At 43.5% G+C, this 22,334-nt stretch overlaps 1 protein-coding gene across 1 annotated transcript; it reads right to left on the bottom strand.

Moving 5' to 3' along the window:
* Positions 1-1,988: 1,988 nt before the first annotated feature.
* Positions 1,989-17,176, bottom strand: LOC106566047 (protein Wnt-2b-A). The gene is made up of 5 exons (XM_014133854.3): positions 16,442-17,176; positions 11,726-11,946; positions 8,175-8,452; positions 7,606-7,870; positions 1,989-6,747 (listed from the first exon to the last, which is right to left on the bottom strand). Exons 1-5 carry the CDS (start codon positions 16,609-16,611, stop codon positions 6,512-6,514), a joined length of 1,170 nt encoding a protein of 389 aa, XP_013989329.1. The 5' UTR covers positions 16,612-17,176; the 3' UTR covers positions 1,989-6,511.
* Between the last annotated feature and the right edge of the window lie 5,158 nt (positions 17,177-22,334).

The raw sequence follows: 22,334 nt of genomic DNA, 5'->3' as shown, positions 1-22,334 counted from the left end.
GGGACCCAAGTCCCTTTGATGAAGCTCATAATTTATTGTATATACCTGGTATCACCTCATCTAAAAATCAAACAATACAGGAGCTGGCAGGCCCGGATAGTCAACTCTGTTAATCAGAGGTCAGAAGCTGGAGAGGAGAGGGTAAGCTAACTACCGCGGGGAAGACAGACTGAGGCATATAAGATAAACCACTAGCCTGGTCCCAGATCTGTATGTGCTTTAGCAAATTCTTGTCTGTTGCGTATGTAGGCAACACAACAATAGTGAGAGGTGTTGGTTTAATACAGATCTGGGGCCAGGGAGAATAAAACCCTTGTCACACTAGTGAGTCAAACAAAGGTGGCCTCGTTTCACATTCACTAGAGTTGCTGGAACCGTACTGGAAGAGACAAGAAATCTGAGCCAGCACAGTGTGGTTCAGGGTAATCTCTCGTAGACAGACTACATAAACATAAATGGTAACACAGATCTGTCATGATACAACGGCATGCATGAGATAACCAGCAGCATTACTTCCGGTTCTTTGGACCATTCACTATTTCGCAGGTGTTAAAATCTTTTGAATTTCGGAAGGGGAGGGGCTATTTGGCCTATAGACTTGCCCGTAACTTGCAAAGAGACAGGGTGGATCTCCCCCCGTTCCGGTTCCAATCTCTTCTCGGCCCAGAACATAATCGAGCATCTGACTAATTACACAAGACTTTAGTTCTAGGTCAAGCAAGATTTGGCCTGGGTCAGCACATTCGTGTAAAAAGGGTTGGCCTATAACTGAGCAGACGCTATCTTGGTATCCATCTTCTGTTCATCGTCTCTACAGCAACAGACAGTTACACAAAAACTTGGCGAGAGACGCATTCTTGACAGTTGACTCACTAGATAAGGGTTTTCATGTGTTAATCCTCTGCCGCCAGCCCGGTAATCTCACCCGGACAGCGAACGTGTTAATAGACCATGAACCTCGCCTGGGAACTTTGCCATACATGTCCCTGAAGGTCACGTATATAAATCTACCCCAGGGACCTATCACTGGCACTGACCCTAAGCCTGCTGCTATGCTGCGCTTGTGGACTGCGGTCGGCTCAGACAGACAGGTAAGTAGCAAGGACATGGCTCAACCAAACACTGACCCACCACCCAACTCTAAAGCAGCCCCCTAGATCGCTACGCAGTGGGACCAGGTGTGGGATGCGTATTGACTATGGGTTTACGACAATATGCTATGATTCATATCGTGTTGAATTTATGACAGATTTGGCAAGGAGTGCATAGTAAACCACAGAGGCCCCCAGTAACGTTCTGTAGTAAATAAATAGAAATTACAATAATTCATACTGATAAAGATGTTTTTGCATGTAAACTAACTGTACTTATTTATTTTTATTGGGTCACTGAGTGCATTGAGGTCTTCCACCCTCAACTTTCTTTCCCCTGGGACAATTTTAGAATGATCATCCTGTCACTAAATAGATGCCCATTAGATATCACTATGATGGGAGGAGAATGCAGGCAGTGACAAGCTGGTTATTTTAAAAGACTGATGTGAGAAAGGCAGGTGTTTCCTGTTCCATGTTCACTATATGAGATTTGGCAGGACATTTCCACAAGGACACAGCTGCACTGCCCTTTAAAAAGATTTAGAGACCAATAAAGCTTTTTTCGAAAGTGATTAATATGACTAATCATTTTACAATAATGCTCTGTGTAAAGAAAACAGTCTGCTTAATATCCCCTGTTTATACAGTCTATGAAATAGAGAAATAATTCCAACTTCTGGCATTGGTGAGGAGTACTCTGTTGTAATTGGAGGGCCTTCATCACGGATTTGGCGAATGCTGAGTCTGGTGCTGACATTTGGAGGATTTTTTAATCTATCTGAATTTAATGAATTACTCAAGAACAGTGTGGAGTAGCCTACATTCAGTGAATATCAGCTCCTGTATCTCAGTGACATGGGCAGCAGTATGAGGATGGAAGAAATCTGATGTGAATGACAGAAGGATCAACAAGGTTTAATATAGAACACGTGTGGTATTTTGGGGTCTTACCCAAGGTGACAATAACCCTTCAACTAACATTACAATACAACTTGGCCCACCACTCCCAACCGTTCGAGAACATTGCATTAAAATCATATCAGTTACCATTTACATTTGAAAATGTTGATATTTTTAACATAAACTGACACCTCATTCAGCTTAAAAAGTAGTTATGATCATCACATGGATTTTACTGCTTTTGTTCAATCTTGTGTCCTACATGCACTTCTGAATGTTGATTTTAATGTTCAATTCTGGTTCTCAGATCCTCTACATTGTGTAACATCATGGACTAGTTTCAGAAAATACTTAATTTCTCCCAGATCGGTCAGAACAACCTGTAGCCTACAACACAACCCTGAAAGTGAAATGGCTGTAGAGTTGCATACGGATGCAGAATAAAAGTGCCCCAAAGTGAGAATGATAACTTGGGAGATTCAAGTATTTAGACCCCTTTACTTTTTCCACATTTTGTTACGTTACAGCCTTATTCTAAAATTGATGAAATTCTACACACAATACCCCATAATGACAAAGTAAAAACAGGTTGTTAGCATTTTTTGCAAATATATTACAAATAAAAACCTGAAATATCAGTATTTAGACACCTTTACTCAGTACTTTGTTGAAGCACCTTTGGCAGCAATTACAGCCTTGAGTCTTCTTGGGTACGACACTACAAGCTTGGCACATCTGTATTTGGGGAGTTTCTCCCATTCTTCTCTGCAGCTCCTCTCAAGCTTCGACAGGTTGCACAGCTATTTTCAGATCTCTCCAGAGATGTTTGATCGGGTTCAACTCCGTGCTCTGGACATTCAGAAACTTGTCTTGGCTGTGTGCTTAGGGTTGTTGTCCTGTTGGAAGGTGAACCTTTGCCCCAGTCTGAGGTCCTGAAGCAGGTTTTCATCAAGGATCTCTCTGTACTTTACTCCATTCATCTTTCCCTTGATCCTGATTAGTCTCCCAGTCCCTGCTGCTGAAAAACATCCCCACAGCATGATGCTGCCACCACCATGCTTTACCGTAAGGATGGTGTCAGGTTTCCTTCCGACGTGACACTTGGCATTCAGGCCAAATAGTTCAATCTTGGTTTCATCAGACCAGAGATTCTTGTTTCTCATTGTCTGATAGTCCTTTAGGTGACTTTTGGCAAACTCCAAGCGGGCAGTCATGTGTCTTTTACTGAGGAGAGGCTTCCGTCTGTCCACTCTACCATAAAGGCCTGATTGGTACATTTACATTTTAGTCATTTAGCAGACGCTCTTATCCAGAGCGACTTACAGTAGTGAATGCATACATTTCATACATTTTTCATACATTTCATACATTTTTCCCCCCCGTACTGGTCCCCAGTACAACCCTGGCGTTGTAAACACCATGCTCTACCAACTGAGCCACAGAGATGGTTGTCCTTCTGGAAGGTTCGGGTTCATGGTCACCTCCCTGACCATGGCCCTTCTCCCCCGATTGCCCAGTTTGGCTGGGCGGCCAGCCCTAGAAAGAGGCTTGGTGGTTCCAAACTTCTTCCATTTAAGAATGATGGAGGCCACTGTGTTCTTGGGGACCTTCAATAATGCAGACATTTTTTGGTACCATTCCCCAGATCTGTGCCGTGACAAAATCCTGTCTCGGAGTTCTACGGACAATTCCTTCAACCTCAGAGCTTGGTTTTTTTCTCTGACATGCATTGTCAACTGTGGGACCTTATATAGACAGGTGTGAGCCTTTCCCAATCATGTCCAATCAATTTAATTTACCACAGGTGGATGCCAATCAAGTTGTAGAAACATGTCAAGAATGATCAATGGAAACAAGATGCATCTGAGCTCAATTTCAAGTCTCATAGCAAAGGGTCTGAATACTTATGTAAATAAGGTACTTCTGTTTTTTATTTGTAATACATTTTCAAACATTTCTAAAAACCTATTTTCACTTTGTCATTATGGGGTATTGTGTGTAGATTGATAAGAAAAAAAATATATTTCATCCATTTTAGAATAAGGCTGTAACGTAACAAAATGTGGAAAAAGTCAAGGGGTCTGAATACTTTCTGAATACACATTAGAAGCTAGCAGCTTCAGTAATTGGAAACCAGTGATAAATAATAAGAGATGACAGCTCCCATCCATCACACCGTATACATTTAGGAACACGTACAATAATAGATTGATAGCACATACTGTAAGAGTACCTGTCACACTGAAGAGAGAGGAGACATACTATCCATCTCAGTCGACAACGTTTGTTTCACTTAACTCTTATAACAGAAACATTTGTTTAAATGAATTTCTTTGCTCCGTATTTAGCTATAGTAACAGTCAGAATTTTGGACACCTACTCATACCAGGGTTTTTCTTTATTTTTGCTATTTTCTACATTGTAGAATAATAGTGAAGACATCACCACTATGAAATAACAGATATGGAATCATGTAGTAAGCAAAAAAGTGTTAAACAAATCTAAATATATTTTATATTTGAGATTCTTCAAAGTAGCCACCCTTTGCCTTTATGACAGCTTTGCACACTCTTGGCATTCTCTCAACTAGCTTAGTGAGGTAGTCACCTGGAAGGCATTTCAATTAACAGGTGTGCCTTGTTAAATGTTAATTTGTGGAATTTATTTCCTTCTTAATGCATTTGAGCCAATCAGTTGTGTTGTGACAAGGTAGGGATGATATACAGAAGATAGCCATATTTGGTAAAAGACCAAGTCCATATTATGGCAAGAACAGCTCAAATAAGCAAAGAGTCCATTAGTTTAAGACATGAAGGTCAGTCAATCCGTGCAGTCGCAAAGACCATCAAGCGCTATGATGAAACTGGCTCTCATGAGGACCACCACAGGAGAGGAAAACCCAGAGTTACCTCTGCTGCAGATGATAAATTCATTAGAGTTACCAGCTTCAGAAATTGCAGCCCAAATAAATGCTTCACAGAGTTCAAGTAACAGACACATGTGAACATCAACAGTTCAGAGGAGACTGTGGGAATCAGGCCTTCATAGTCAAATTGCTGAAAAGAAACCACTACTAAAGGTCACCAATGATAAGAAGAGACTTGCTTGGGCCAAGAAACACGAGCAATGGACATTAGACCTGTGGAAATCTGTCCTTTGGTCTGATGAGTCCAAATTTTAGATTTTTGGTTTCATTCGCCGTGTCTTTGTGAGACGCAGAGTAGGTGAACGGATTATCTCTGCATGTGTGGTTCCCACCATGAAGCATGGAGAAGGATGTGTGATGGTGTGGGGGCGCTTTACTGGTGACGCTGTCTGTGATTTATTTAGAATTCAAGGCACACTTAACCAGCACGGCTACCACAGCATTCTGCAGCGATACGCCATCCCATCTGGTTAGTGCTTAGTGGGACTATCATTTGTTTTTCAACAGGACAGTGACCCAACACACCTACAGGCTGTGTAAGGGCTATTTGACCATTAGGTAGAGAGTGATGGAGTGCTGCATCAGATTACCTGGCCTCCGCAATCACCCGACCTCTACCCAATTGACCCAATTGGTTTGGGATGAGTTGAACCTCAGAGTGAAGGAAAAGCAGCCAACAAGTGCTCAGCATATGTGGGAACTGCTTCAAGACTGTTGGAAAAGCATTCCAGGTGAAGCTGGTTGAGAGAATGGCAAGAGTATGCAAAGCTGTCATCAAGGCAAAGGGTGGCAACTCAAATATAAAATGTATTTAGATTTGTTTAAAACCTTTTTGGTTACTACATGATTCCATATGTGTTATTTCATAGTTTTGATGTCTTCACTATTATTCTACAATGTAGAAAATAGTAAAAATAAAGAAACACCCTTGAATGAGTAGGTGTGTCCAAACTTTTGACTGGTACTTTACATTAGTGTCTATAGAGCAGCTCTCTGGCCCGCGGTAAACGTTGATCGTTAGACTTTCTGCACTTTTACTCCTAACAACTGAATACAAGTCAGTCTTTCCATTATATCAAGCAGAGTACAATTTCAGTTCTTCATCTCTTTCTATTGTAAGGCCAATGAAACACTGAACATAGTGATCACAGATTTAGAAAGAGAACATAGACTTAAACAAAGCAAAAAAACAACAACACATACACCAGCCAACAATCCTAACTCAATCTCTGGTGTGCTCACAGTACAATGTCCTGTTCTGCATTTCCACAACAGATACTGTGTGAATGAATGTCTGTAGAAAAATAGTGTCCTCAGCAGCACACGATCAACACAAACAAACAAAAACATAAATAGGAACTATCCCCTTTCCCAGCCCAACCATTCTCTTAGACAGCCTTCCCACAGAAAAGTCCCATACAGTACTGCACCATCCAAACCAAGTTGGGATACGGCGCCTTGGGAAAGGTTCTTTAGGATGTCACTTTAGAAGGGGTTGTCAGAGGTAATGGAGGTCCGAAGGAGTCAGGGGTAGGAAATACATATCCCACAATGCAGCTGGCCACTGCTACGTCCTTTGAAAGAATGGGCCTCAGCGTCTGGTTTGGTCCAGCCAATCGGGTCGCCTGTGGGGCTTACAGGTGTGAACGTCCACAGTGTTCTCACAGTCCTTACACTCCACGGCGCAACACCACTTGAACTTGCACTCGCACTTGGTGACTCGCTTGGCGCGCATTGTGTCGTAGCCCCGTCCGCAACACATGACCTCGCAGCTGTCTGTGCCTCTAGAAGACTTGTTGCAGACTCTCCCTGCCGTTCCCAGGGAGCCTTTGGAGAGAGCACAAGACAGACGCCATGGTTAAAGACAAGCCGGCCCGTGAGTGAAGGGGTGTGAGAATGGGTGTGAGTGGAGGTATTCCCCTTGAGCATTTGGGAGTGGAGCTTAATAGTGACCACAGAAGGATTTGAAAAATGACCCTGTTGTATCCTTAGGGTGTAAATTCCTATACAATAGAGATTAGCGGAGAAGAGAGCTATAAGCCCTTTAAAATCAGCCCTGCTGCACCTTGAAGTAGTCTAGGGGCATAGTGTAGCTTCTCTTCTTAATTAACATCAGTTCACTATGTGTCAACCTATAACTATAGGTCTAACAGAGATGAGGATGATACCAGGAACACACAATACATCCAAAGTATCATAACCAGAGCATGTTAGCTGTTCTAGAGCTCTTTGAACTCTCTGCTGAAGGGATAGGACATGAGGGGAGTGAGAAACAGAGATTACCAAGGCAGAGAAAACACAGTTGGAATTAGAGAGAACTTAAAGGTCAAATAATTGAACTCTAAGCTATGCAGGTATGCAGGCCTTTGGCAGATGAGTCTGGTATTCTCATAGACGTATTTGAGGAGTAGGCCGCTGTATTATCTACCTTCTGGGTAACACTCTTGACTCAGAGCAACTAGGTTTCTGATGGCAAAATATACATTTGGTGATAAGTACTTGAATAACATCCATCAAACTATGTATGACTAAATGTGATATTATTCTGAATCATATACTAACATTTTTGCATAAAGAGATTTCCTCTTAGCCATTGCTAAAACATCTGTGTTTTTCTGTCAGGTCATGTGTTGAAGAAAAACTCCTGGCCCTACCTAACACCTTTAACTGCTTGAGTTGACCCACCTGCTGCTCTGTCCATGATGCAGTAGTCTGGGGAGTTTTCTACATACACCAGCTCATTCTTGGTGGTTCCCTTGAAGTCCTTGTCAGCCACCATGAACCCGGTGCCATCCTGGTTCATGGTCACCTCGATGGCCGTGTTGTACTTCTTCCGGAGGTAGTCCCCGGTCCTCCGGAAGTCCGACATGGCCAGCCAGCAGGTTCTAAGGGCACAGGAGCCGCTGACGCCATGACACTTGCACTCCAGTTTCATAAAGCGCTTCACTGCCTGAAATTGAAATGGTTGGATAATGTCATTGGAGGTTAAGACACAGGCTCACTTGTGACCAACCCAGTACACTCACTATTCACATCTGGAGCATTTACAGAACGTCTGTTCATCAGTGGCTTGAACTTTACCAGCAATGTCTGTTCCATTGTAGTAACCATATTGTTACACAGTTGTTATAGCATGCTCTGTTAGTTGAAAGGGACTGCCTGTCAGCCAGTTAGCTGTGTGTATCAAGTCCAGATGCATCACAGTGCACATTTCAAAAAGTATAATGCCCCTTAACCCCTGCGCCATTGCTCACCATTCGTCCACAGCGGTTGTTGTGTAGATTCATCAGTGCCCGAGCGTCCTTCACCATCTTTTCTCTGGCATCAACAAAGGTCTTGGTGAACTTGATGCCATAGTTGATGTTGTCGCTGCAGCCGCCCCAGTCAAATTCGCCCCTGTCGTCACTAGCCTGGCCCCGCTTTTGGGCGTCGCAGCTGCAGATCTTGAGGTCCCCCTGGCTGCAGGCCCTGGTAATTGCATACACCACGCCTGCCGAGGAGATGGCGTACACAAACGCTGCCTCCCGGCTACCTGGGGTGATATGATGGAGGAGACTATGTGTTAGAAGATGTCATCGTTATATAGCCTCTGTTAAGGTCAAGGAAGGGATGGCAGATGTGTTCCCATAGCTGTGGGAAGTAGGGGTGCAGCACCCCCAGAATTTTTAACAAATAATAATAACTTTATTAAAAAAGTTTAAATGAATTGAAAAATATACTTTTTCACAAAAGTAGTGCACTGGGCCTTTACTAGTCCTGTATTAGTGGACCAATATAGACCTCTGTTGCGTGGGCAAAACATTTTTTTCGGCATCTCAGCTTTGGCAAAAAAGGTAGTTGTATAATTAAGAACAGTATCTTGCAGGATTCAGTAGTTGGAATTGTCTCCACTCCCTGATTCATGAATGTCATTTATTATGGAATTGATTGAATGGATTGAGAATACACACACCTCATTTCTCAGTTCTATAATCAGTCACCAAGTTGAAGACTAGGAAAAACCGTAGACAGTCCACATGGAACAGAGCTGGCCGTCCCTGGTTAAGGCCAATTCACAATAGAAATAGATGGTCTGAATTGGTGGAAGTGAGGCTGGAGCTGTTTTCTCTTTGTTGTTTTTTTGGTCAAAACAAAGTCAGTCTTAAACAGGCAAAACAAAGTCAGTCTTAAACAGGCAAAACAAAGTCAGTCTTAAACAGGCAAAACAAAGTCAGTCTTAAACAGGCAAAACGTAGTCAGTCTTAAACACTATACTAGCAGAGTTTGCTTTGTTGTAGTAATCATGTCGTTAACCTGTAGTTACATCAGTCTAGAGCCAACTTCATGCTTTGAACACTAACATATGCCCAACTGAAAGCTTTCGACTTGCATAGGCCAGATGACATTGCACAGAAACAAACATGCCTATATTTGATTAAAATCTGTTTGTGTGCACTATATCCCATGAAATCTGAATTTAAACAGTGTCTACGGTCCTTGGAACTTGGGCATGTTTGTCTCTGTACAATGTTCCTGTACAATCCGTCCATGTACAGCAGGCCTATGGTGGATAGCTAGAACAAAGAAACATGGCTTCCAGCAGCCCATTTAAGGTGCCTCTCGTTTTCACCCTTTCATTTGCACAGATGGCAGCTTTCTCAGTCACTAGGTATCTTTTCATCTGAGAGGAGAGCAGATTCAGGGTTATTTGGTCTGCTTTTCCCACCCACCTCTAGTTGTCATTCCTCCTCACGCAATGAACCAGGACACAGGCGATATGTCAGGGAGCACGGCTTTGTCTGCCTGCCAGAAACATCTACCCAAATATTTACATCTCCTATTACTGTTTAGACATCACCATGTGGATCTCTCTATCTGCTACCTGTCTTCAGAGAATACCAACTTTCTCCAACTCTCCTCATTCCTGGACAAGGTGAAACTATTACTGAACATAAATATAAACACAACATAATCCCATTTTTCATGAGCTGAAATAAAAGATTCCAGAAATGTTCGATACACACAAAAAGCATATTTCTCTTAAATGTTGTGCACAAATTTGTTTACATCCCTGTTAGTGAGCATTACTCCTTTGCCAAGATAATCCATCCACCTGACAGGTGTGGCATATCGAGAAGCTGATTAAACAGCATGATCATTACACAGGTGCACCTTGTATAGGGGACAATAAAAGGCCACTCTAAAATGTTTGTCACACAACACAATGCCACAGATGTCTCAAGATTTGAGGGAGCGTGCAATTGGCATGCTGACTACAGGAATGTCCAACAGAGCTGATGCCAGAGAATTGAATGTTCATTTCTCTACCATAAGCCGCCTCCATCTTTTTAGAGAATTTGGCAGTATATCCAACTGGCCTCACAACCACAGATCAAGTGTAACCACGCCAGCCCAGGACCTCCACATCTGGCTTCTTCACCTGCGGGATCGTCTGAGACCAGCCACTTGGACAGCTGATGAAACTGAGGAGTATTAAATACTCCTTAGTTTCATCAGGTGTCCAGTCAGTTAATTGAAATAAATAAATTAGGCCCTAATCTATGGATTTCACATGACTGGGCAGAGGCGCAGCCATGGGTGGGCCTGGGGGGCATAGGCCCACCCACTTGGGAGCCAGGTCCACCCACTGGGGAGCCAGGCCTAGCCAATCATAACGAGTTGTCCCCACAAAAGGGCTTTATTGCAGACAGAACCCTTGCACGATTATCTATTTCTTCTAAAAGAAGTTGAAATTGAAAAAACGTTTGATATTCAAATTTTTTCTATTTGTTTGATTTACGCTGGACCAAGAAAAAATGACCTAAACTGAATTTGCGATTTTTCACTTCATAGTAAAAAATTGTGAAATTATTCAAAATTGAAATTCATTGGGTTGGAGGCAAGTTATCTCGTTTACTGTGTAATTTATCTCACCTGTGGTAAGTTGCAGGTGCTTACAGGGTAAAAATAGCCATTCCATTGAAAAGAGAAAACAGAATATTCTACTACATTGCACTCAATTGTAAAGTGCAAGGGGTGCCAATATATTTGACCGCATCTGTACATAGAGATGATAAACTGTTGTATGAAGTGTTGAACTGAGATATGTATATAACATGCATATACCCTTAAAGGGAAATTTCACACCATCAACATATGTGAAAATATAATGTTTTTATGTTTGGTAGAAAACAAGATAGAGGAAGATCTGTGTTTGCAATGACATCAATCAATTAGTAGACAATAACAGGACAATTAGTAGACAATTAGTAGACAACTAGTAGGCAATTAGTAGACAATTAGTAGGCAACGACTCCTCATAATTGGTAAAAATCACACGATGCACACCGATGATGTCATTGGAAAAACACATATTCCTCTATCTTTTTTACTACAAAACATAGAAACATGCCATTTTCACGTATGTTGATGTTAGAGTGGTGCTGGAGATGATGAACATGAAGTTGAACATTGTTGGACATTTCCCTTTAAGGCTGGGATGTCTGTAAGTCTAAAAGGAAACTGAGCGGTCCCGTTATAGTTCTGTAATAGTCTACATCAATCCATCACTTTTATGTACTGTATCAAATTCATGTAGTGAATGTTACATCCAAGATTCAAGTGGTTGAATACTAAACCTCTTAACACACACACGCACGCATGCACGCACGCACGCACGCACGCACGCACGCACGCACGCACACACACACACACACACACACACACACACACACACACACACACACACACACACACACACACACACACACACACACACATGGAAACACACACACGCAGACGCAAACGAGGACACACACAGACTTACTGCGCAGCATGACCCTGCCAAAGACAGTGTGGTCTCGGTCTAGCGTGCTGCAGTTCCAGCGATGGTGGCGGAACTGGTGCTGGCACTCGCGGATCCACTCCTTGGCACCCTCCCCAATAGACTGCATGAGGTCCGGGTGACGCTGGCACAGCTGGCGCTGCTTGTTCACCAGGCCTGGAATGTTGTCACAGATCACCCGTGCACCCAGGGCTCCAATGTACCTGCAGATCAGATAGACAGGTGCACTGTCAGTGGGAGGCCTGGGAAACTTCCAAGGACGATTATTATGCAAAAACAAATGTTTTTATCTAGTTTTCTTTCTGAAGGACAAGATACTGTATATTGTGAAGTCAGGTTCAGTCAGATGCGTGACAAGCTATATTCTTCAAGAATCAATGGGTATTCATCGTCAGTTTAATTGACTATTGAACAGCAGGAATTCTTACAAAGTGTGTATTTAACCATTCTGTCCCGCTTCATTGTAATCCAACGCTGTGAAACATGCCATAAAAGTGTTATGAAACGTGAGATCTTCAGAAGCACTTTCACAGACAGGTAAGAGTCCACACAGTTAACTAAGAGTGACCCCTGACCACTGAGACTGGAATAGGAACACAGAGTGCAGTGAAGCAGCCATACAGTGTGACATGGTCTCGTATAAGACTCCAGTCTCCTATAAGACTCCAGTCTCCTATAAGACTCCAGTCTCCTATCAGACTCCAGTCTCCTATAAGACTCCAGTCTCCTATCAGACTCCAGTCTCCTATCAGACTCCAGTCTCCTATCAGACTCCAGTCTCCTATCAGACTCCAGTCTCCTATAAGACTCCCGTCTCCTATCAGACTCCAGTCTCCTATAAGACTCCAGTCTCCTATAAGACTCCAGTATCCTATAAGACTCCAGTCTCCTATAAGACTCCAGTCTCCTATAAGACTCCAGTCTCCTATAAGACTCCAGTCTCCTATAAGACTCCAGTCGCCTATCAGACTCCAGTCTCCTATCAGACTCCAGTCTCCTATAAGACTCCAGTCTCCTATAAGACTCCAGTCTCCTATAAGACTCCCGTCTCCTATCAGACTCCAGTCTCCTATCAGACTCCAGTCTCCTATAAGACTCCAGTCTCCTATCAGACTCCAGTCTCCTATCAGACTCCAGTCTCCTATCAGACTCCAGTCTCCTATAAGACTCCAGTCTCCTATAAGACTACAGTCTCCTATCAGAATCCAGTCTCCTATCAGACTCCAGTCTCCTATCAGACTCCAGTCTCCTATAAGACTCCAGTCTCCTATAAGACTCCAGTCTCCTATCAGACTCCAGTCTCCTATAAGACTCCAGTCTCCTATCAGACTCCAGTCTCCTATAAGACTCCAGTCTCCTATCAGACTCCAGTCTCCTATCAGACTCCAGTCTCCTATCAGACTCCAGTCTCCTATCAGACTCCAGTCTCCTATCAGACTCCAGTCTCCTATCAGACTCCAGTCTCCTATAAGACTCCAGTCTCCTATCAGACTCCAGTCTCCTATAAGACTCCAGTCTCCTATAAGACTCCAGTCTCCTATAAGTCTCCAGTCTCCTATCAGACTCCAGTCTCCTATAAGACTCCAGTCTCCTATAAGACTCCAGTTTCCTATAAGACTCCAGTCTCCTAGAAGTCTCCAGTCTCCTATAAGACTCCAGTCTCCTTTAAGTCACCAGTCTCCTATAAGTCACCAGTCTCCTACAAGACTCCAGTCTCATATAAGTCTCCTACAAGACTCCAGTCTCCTATCAGACTCCAGTCTCCAATAAATCTCCTATAAGACTCCAGTCTCCTATAATTCTCCAGTCTTTTATACGTCTCCAGTCTCCTTTCCTATAAGTCTCCAGTCTCCTATAAGACTCCAGTCTCCTATTAGTCTCCAGTCTCCTTTCCTATAAGTCTCCAGTCTCCTATAAGACTCCAGTCTCCTATAAATCTCCAGTCTCCTATAAGTTTCCAGTCTCCTATCAGACTCGTCTCCTATAAATCTCCAGTCTCCTATAAGTTTCCAGTCTCCTATAAGACTCCAGTCTCCTATAAATCTCCAGTCTCCTATAAGTTTCCAGTCTCCTATAAGACTCCAGTCTCCTATAAATCTCCAGTCTCCTATAAGTTTCCAGTCTCCTATAAGACTCCAGTCTCCTAGAAGTCTCCAGTCTCCTATAAGACTCCAGTCTCCTAGAAGTCTCCAGTCTCCTATCAGACTCCAGTCTCCTATAAGACTCTAGTCTCCTATAAGACTCCAGTCTCCTATAAGTCTCCAGTCTCCTATAAGTCTCCTATAAGACTCCAGTCTCCTATAAGACTCCAGTCTCCTATAAGACTCCAGCCTCCTATCAGACTCGTCTCCTATAAGACTCCAGTCTCCTATCAGACTCCAGTCTCCTATCAGACTCCAGTCTCCTATCAGACTCCAGTCTCCTATAAGACTCCAGTCTCCTATCAGACTCCAGTCTCCTATCAGACTCCAGTCTCCTATAAGTCTCCAGTCTCCTATCAGACTCCAGTCTCCTATCAGACTCCAGTCTCCTATCAGACTCCAGTCTCCTATAAGTCTCCAGTCTCCTATAAGACTCCAGTCTCCTATAAGACTCCAGTCTCCTATCAGACTCCAGTCTCCTATAAGACTCCAGTCTCCTATACGTCTCCTATAAGACTCCAGTCTCCTTTAAGACTCCAGTCTCCTATAAGACTCTAGTCTCCTATAAGACTCCAGTCTCCTATAAGACTCCAGTCTCCTATAAGTCTCCTATAAGACTCCAGTCTCCTATAAGACTCCAGACTCCTATAAGACTCCAGTCTCCTATAAGTCTCCAGTCTCCTATAAGTCTCCTATAAGACTCCAGTCTCCTATAAGACTCCAGTCTCCTATAAGTCTCCTATAAGACTCCAGTGTCCTATAAGACTCCAGTCTCCTATAAGACTCCAGTCTCCTATAAGACTCCAGTCTCCTATCAGACTCCAGTCTCCTATCAGACTCCAGTCTCCTAGAAGTCTCCAGTCTCCTATAAGACTCCAGTCTCCTATAAGTCTCCTATAAGACTCCAGTCTCCTATAAGACTCCATTCTCCTATCAGACTCCAGTCTCCTATCAGACTCCTATCAGGTCCACGATGACCGATCATCATTACTGCCAGGCTTAATCACAGCTACATTATGTGTCGTGCCACTGAGACAGCAACAGAAAAGGGTTTCCATTCCAGTTATGGCTGTCCCTGTCCCTTCCCCCCAACAATCTGCCTTCATTCCCTGCTGCCAGAGCCTGAGCAGGAAAGCAGAGCAGAGACACAGTGTTTATTCTCTCCATAGAGAGAGTAGAGAGCTGAGCCAAAAGACCCTACGCCTAATACGTAGTTTGGAGGGAGGACAATCAGTCCAGAACACCAGAGAACACGTTGCTGCTTATCTGAATGATCATGATCATGATGAGAAAAAAAACTGGACTATATAAATCATATTTAGACCCTTGGTCTGGAGAGAGCTACCATGTCTCCCGCTCTGCCTCAAGTCACTGTTTTAATTACACCCACTGCCTTATTTTTATTCAGTCATGCAATTCCTCAGTGTTGTTTACATAAAATGAATTTTTGAGTTGAGCCCACTTGAATTATTTAATCCACTTTAACTAGTTCAACTATAAAAACAGAATAGAAAATTAAGATTTTGCCCCTAGCCGAAAGCTGATTTATCATGTTTTGCGCAGTAAGATTGGAGTGTTGGAGGTAGGCACTTCCTTTATACACCCTGGGATCTTACCCTCAAGAGAAATCATCAAGGAACACTTTTTCATGCACCGCTGCCTGCATCTGCCATTTCCAATATGCAAGATTGATAGTGGGAAGTCCCTCAGTCCATGTATCTTCATGAACACAGTGTGCGGTTCTTTGTATTGATGTTTTAAAACCCCAATCCACACACATCCATCCCCCTGTGGTTGTTTGAATTGGAGTTGGCTGCGATCTCTTTACAGTTTCCAGCAGGGTATAAGTCTAATTCTAAGGTGTGATGGAGGTATAGACTTCAAAGAGTGTATTGAGTTAAACTATTTGAAAATTGAATGTGTTTCAATTGCCACATAATAGTGATAGTGCCTATCATTTAGTGTTTGTTATTGTTCCCATCTCCTGCATCCCGAGAATAATTCAAATCTCTCAAGACATAATTGGCAATCTCAGGCTTGGGATAAACATAGACATGAACTCAGGTTTCAGTGAAAAGCAAATGTAGCCTACTCAGAATATACTCTTACAAAATGTATTATTATTATTACAGCATTTTTGAATGTAGGCCTAAACCATTTCCCTAAATCCTTAATTGAAATCCAAACATTCTTTACATTTGATCTTGACTTTGTTCAAGACGTTTCGCATATTTAATGATGAGTTTATAATGATGTCTTTATTTCTTACATTCATATTTACCCATTATATATGCATTAGGCAATGTGATTTCTCCGCAATTATATTTTCGACTCCTAAATAGCCAACATAAATAGGGCTAGCTTTTGCAAGGTCTTGGAATATTCTAGAATTAGCTCATTTAGAAGACAACTGGTCATCCAAAACCACTGGAAACTCAGATCTAATCTTGGATATCAATGACAGAGCTCTCCTAGACATAAATTAAAGATGTAATCTTGGATAGAAACGATATGATTATTTCAGCAGGATCAAGCGCACATGAAAGAAAGCACTCACCACCAGGAAGAATCCACTCTAGGCGTGAAGATGAGAAGCAGCAGAATAAAGGTAAAGTATAGCCTTGAGGTTGAGTTGGAGGAGTGTCGGGATATTGTCCCATTTCGAGACCCAGTCCTGGTCCTGGAATATCCTCGGGGTTTGAAGAAACAAAACATTTCTATTTTCATGAACAGATGGCATACAATATAAAATGAAGAATACAAGTCCTGGGCGATGGTTTGCTGTTCATAATTGGGGGAAACCTGCCTATCTATAGAAGTTGAACAATTCTATCCATCCTGTTTCAAAAGGCTAATTTGATATCTTGTCAGTTCATTATTGCCATTGTTTGTCTCTGATTTATTCGAGACGAGGCAGTGCTCATCAAAAATCAATCTGGTAAAAGTAAATCAAATGAAGATAAATCTTCTGAGAAACTGTCACAAATGTCCAGCCAGATGTTCGGGTGGCCAACGATAACACTTTTCCTCGTTGTTGCGTATTGTTTTTGTAGCCAAGGCTATTTGTTTGACATTCGACGTGAATAACAGGTGAAACTGAAGAAGTTGCAAACCCAAACACAGGTATCACAGACTGTGAAAAAAGATGGCACTGAAACCACTGCTTGTCCCTGGTAGGTAAAGTCAGTCACTCATCTGTCCGAGGATGAGACAGATAGCTACGCCGCGGTCTTCTTCTCAGTCGGGACTGAAGATGCGCCGCAGGACAAAACACTGCACCAGCACGTCAGCTGTCCATGCCCCCCTTTTGTTAGACAATTACAAACACCGGTATGTGCACGGTGAGGTCAGGGACGTTATATTTAGATATCGACAAGTAAAAGTTATCTACTTTACATAGCCGTTTAAATATTGGTGATCCCCATATTGGAAATAATTTAACAAATCAAATCAAATTTTATTGGTCACATACACATGGTTAGCAGATGTTAATGCGAGTGCAGTGAAATGCTTGCACTTCTAGTTCCAACAGTGCAGTAATATCTAACAAGTAATCTAAACAATTCCCAACAACTACCTAATACACACAAATGTAAAGGGGTGACCCCTCATTGACTGATGATAACGCGTCTCGATATGCCCTATGAAGGAAATTAACCAAGTACTTTTTCACCAAAATGACTTTTCATTAACTTAACTAAGTCATATGGAAATGATTGAATTAAGGAATTTAATAACTCTTTTTTTATGTGCTCAGGCAAGAATTGACCATGCATAAAATAAGCGCTCCCTTTTCTTTGCGCGTTCCATAACCAATTAAACAATGCCTATGTTTTGGCTCCAACCAAATTAAAACTATAGAAATTAGTTCAGTAATTTATGGATGGATGAAAGTGGTGAAATTCTAATTTCATGTTGTTTGGTGTTGGTGTCCTTTTCATCCCATTGCCTTTCATTTCCTTTGCCACTATTTTCCTCATGAAACACAGCCTAATAGATCAAATACATTTCTATATGTGTTATACAAATACATAGCAATCTAAGAAACAACTCAAAACTGTAACATATTTCACTGCTTACATATGCATTATGGTGTTGTGTTAAGCCCATAAAAAACCATTACTATGAGGACCACATGGTGCGATGGCTGGGACCACACAATCTGTAGTTTATTTTAGGAGATGACATTGCACACTGCTTAGGCCTATGAAATGTATCTGAAATTACCAATTAAACAGAAATGACTGAATAAACAGACCATTATTGACAGTGTATTGTAAGGCAGTTAGTGTACATGCAAGAGCTTAAACAAGGCAAAAAGGGTGGCTGTGAGCTTTACAATGAGGTGAATATTAACCATAAATCTCATCAGTAACTACTCTCATCTCTTGATTTTGTTGAGATGACATCAACTTGCCTCATCTAGATATTTTACATTTGGCACATAGCATTGTAAACTATGATGTGGGAGTAAAACAGGTATGTGTCTGGACTTTCATTGTGTCAGTACACCAAGCGCTGGAGAAAGTTTTACTTGGGGCACCTTCAACTATGAGAGGTCAAGCTTTCATGCTTTGACACATCATTAACTAGGAACTTGGTATCTACATAGAGATAGACTGAAAGGCCTCATAATCTGGGGGGGGGGGGGCTGTTTCAGCACATGCTTGGCCTGGCCTGACCTGGTTGGCTGTTTCAGCACATGCTTGGCCTGGCCTGACCTGGGTGGCTGTTTCAGCACATGCTTGGCCTGGCCTGGTTAGCTGTTTCAACACATGCTTGGCCTGACCTGGCCTGGCCTGGTTAGCTGTTTCAACACATGCTTGGCCTGGCCTGACCTGGTTGGCTGTTTTAGCACATGCTTTGCCTGGCCTGGCCTGGTTGGCTGTTTCAGCACATGCTTGGCCTGGCCTGGACTGGTTAGCTGTTTCAGCACATGCTTGGCCTGGCCTGGTTAGCTGTTTCAGCACATGCTTGGCCTGGCCTGGTTAGCTGTTTCAGCACATGCTTTGCCTGGCCTGGCCTGGCCTGGTTGGCTGTTTCAACACATGCTTGGCCTGACCTGGCCTGGCCTGGTTAGCTGTTTCAGCACATGCTTGGCCTGGCCTGGTTAGCTGTTTCAACACATGCTTGGCCTGACCAGGCCTGGCCTGGTTAGCTGTTTCAACACATGCTTGGCCTGGCCTGACCTGGTTGGCTGTTTTAGCACATGCTTTGCCTGGCCTGGCCTGGTTGGCTGTTTCAGCACATGCTTGGCCTGGCCTGGCCTGGTTAGCTGTTTCAGCACATGCTTGGCCTGGCCTGGTTAGCTGTTTCAACACATGCTTGGCCTGACCTGGCCTGGCCTGGTTAGCTGTTTCAACACATGCTTGGCCTGGCCTGACCTGGTTGGCTGTTTTAGCACATGCTTTGCCTGGCCTGGCCTGGTTGGCTGTTTCAGCACATGCTTGGCCTGGCCTGGCCTGGTTAGCTGTTTCAGCACATGCTTGGCCTGGCCTGGTTAGCTGTTTCAGCACATGCTTGGCCTGGCCTGGTTAGCTGTTTCAGCACATGCTTTGCCTGGCCTGGCCTGGCCTGGTTGGCTGTTTCAACACATGCTTGGCCTGACCTGGCCTGGCCTGGTTAGCTGTTTCAGCACATGCTTGGCCTGGCCTGGTTAGCTGTTTCAACACATGCTTGGCCTGACCAGGCCTGGCCTGGTTAGCTGTTTCAACACATGCTTGGCCTGGCCTGACCTGGTTGGCTGTTTTAGCACATGCTTTGCCTGGCCTGGCCTGGTTGGCTGTTTCAGCACATGCTTGGCCTGGCCTGGCCTGGTTAGCTGTTTCAGCACATGCTTGGCCTGGCCTGGTTAGCTGTTTCAACACATGCTTGGCCTGACCTGGCCTGGCCTGGTTAGCTGTTTCAACACATGCTTGGCCTGGCCTGACCTGGTTGGCTGTTTTAGCACATGCTTTGCCTGGCCTGGCCTGGTTGGCTGTTTCAGCACATGCTTGGCCTGGCCTGGCCTGGTTAGCTGTTTCAGCACATGCTTGGCCTGGCCTGGTTAGCTGTTTCAGCACATGCTTGGCCTGGCCTGGTTAGCTGTTTCAGCACATGCTTTGCCTGGCCTGGCCTGGCCTGGTTGGCTGTTTCAACACATGCTTGGCCTGACCTGGCCTGGCCTGGTTAGCTGTTTCAGCACATGCTTGGCCTGGCCTGGTTAGCTGTTTCAACACATGCTTGGCCTGACCAGGCCTGGCCTGGTTAGCTGTTTCAACACATGCTTGGCCTGGCCTGACCTGGTTGGCTGTTTTAGCACATGCTTTGCCTGGCCTGGCCTGGTTGGCTGTTTCAGCACATGCTTGGCCTGGCCTGGCCTGGTTAGCTGTTTCAGCACATGCTTGGCCTGGCCTGGTTAGCTGTTTCAGCACATGCTTGGCCTGGCCTGGTTAGCTGTTTCAGCACATGCTTTGCCTGGCCTGGCCTGGTTGGCTGTTTCAGCACATGCTTGGCCTGGCCGGGTTAGCTGTTTCAGCACATGCTTGGCCTGGCCTGGCCTGGCCTGGTTAGCTGTTTCAGCACATGCTTGGCCTGCCATTGGATTCCAGCTGGATGCCTTTGAGAGTGAATGGTTGTCATCATGGGGTGGCAGGTAGCTTAGTGGTTAAGAGCGCTGGGCCAATAACCAAAAGGTCGATGGGTTGAATCCTTGAGCCAGCAAGGTGGAAAAATCTGCCGTTCTTTCTGCCCTTGAGCAAGACAGTTAACCGCCAACAACAACTGCTCCCCAGACGTTGATGACGTCGAATAAGCAGCCCACCGCACATTCAGAGGGGCTGGGTTAACTGACTGTTTTCCCTTCACTATTAGACCATAGTCTACTACAAAGGACGGAGTACACTTTCTCTCAAATATATGATTTTAAACGCTATACCCCTAACCCTAACCCATACAGTAACCTCACCTATATAACCTTCAACCTTTAGAGAAAATACCTTATGGATTTAGCATATCAATTGTGAGGATAAAGTAAGTGTTTTTCTTTGTAGCATGGTCATCTTGATAACTCTTGAGAAGAGACCGTGGTCAAAACAAAACATGTAGAGGTGTATTTATTTGAAGAGCAGGAGATCATAAAGGTTGAGAGGGAAAAAACAAGAGAAGTTGAACCTTAAGGTCAGGAAAATGTGTGTCCTGGGTCAGCATATAGAATAATACATGTATATACTGGGTCTGTATATAGAATAAGAAATGTATGTACTGGGTCAGCATATAGAATAAGAAATGTATGTCCTGGTCTGCATATAGAATAAGAAATGTATGTACTGGGTCTGCATATAGAATAAGAAATGTATGTACTGGGTCTGCATATAGAATAAGAAATGTATGTACTGGGTCTGCATATAGAATAAGAAATGTATGTACTGGGTCTGCATATAGAATAAGAAATGTATGTACTGGGTCTGCATATAGAATAAGAAATGTATGTACTGGGTCAGCATATAGAATAAGAAATGTATGTACTGGGTCAGCATATAGAATAAGAAATGTATGTACTGGGTCAGCATATAGAATAAGAAATGTATGTACTGGGTGTGCATATAGAATAAGAAGTGTATATACTGGGTCTGTATATAGAAGAAGAGCAGAAGCTCTGTCGCTGCCGGCCCGCTGTACTCAGTTAGGTCTGGTCATGAAAAACTCAACCTGACCTTCAGGTCAGATCCATGGACTTCTCCTGACTTACAGCCACTTACCTGTCAAACAAACACCCAGTGGCCGACTCAGTACTCAACATCACAGTTTAGGTTCACAGCATATTTTTATTCAATGGAAGTGCATGGTATCCTACTCTCACTACAGACATGACTCTGGCCTGATAGTACTCATCAGCTCGTCTGGCTAATGTGGAAACAAAGAGCTATGTACTTATCACAGTTCATTTGTAATTGCTAGGTGCTATGTGTGAGCAGCTAGCGAAGAGGCTGCTGGACAATGGGAGCATGTGTGAATGTGTTGGGTCATAATAATCAGCACAAATCCAGAAGCATTAGTCAGACCTAAGTAAAGGTCAAACAACAATACAGCAGCTGCCTAAAATGACCAACACATGGACAGTGGAGGTGATGCTGGTAGTGCTGGGAGTGGCCTAAAATGACCAACACATGGACAGTGGGGGTGATGCTGGTAGTGCTGGGAGTGGCCTAAAATGACCAACACATGGACAGTGGAGGTGATGCTGGTAGTGCTGGGAGTGGCCTAAAATGACCAACACATAGACAGCTGAGGCGCAGTATGTGTCTCTCCTGGGAGTGAGGGGAGCAGGGGGATTCAGAAGCCTAATGAAATTATTGTCTGCTTAATTATATGACATGACACATCACGGTTGTTTTTGGCCTCACAAATCTTTTTATTCTAAAACACGGAGCATACATGCTTCACTGTACATAAAAAAGATGTGTCTACCC

Source organism: Salmo salar, chromosome 12, assembly GCF_965601325.2.
Source record: "Salmo salar chromosome 12, fSalSal1, whole genome shotgun sequence".
Classification (NCBI taxonomy): Eukaryota; Metazoa; Chordata; class Actinopteri; order Salmoniformes; family Salmonidae; genus Salmo; species Salmo salar.
The sequence above is the reverse complement of the archived record's forward strand: the minus strand, read 5'-3'. Positions and strand labels throughout refer to the sequence as shown.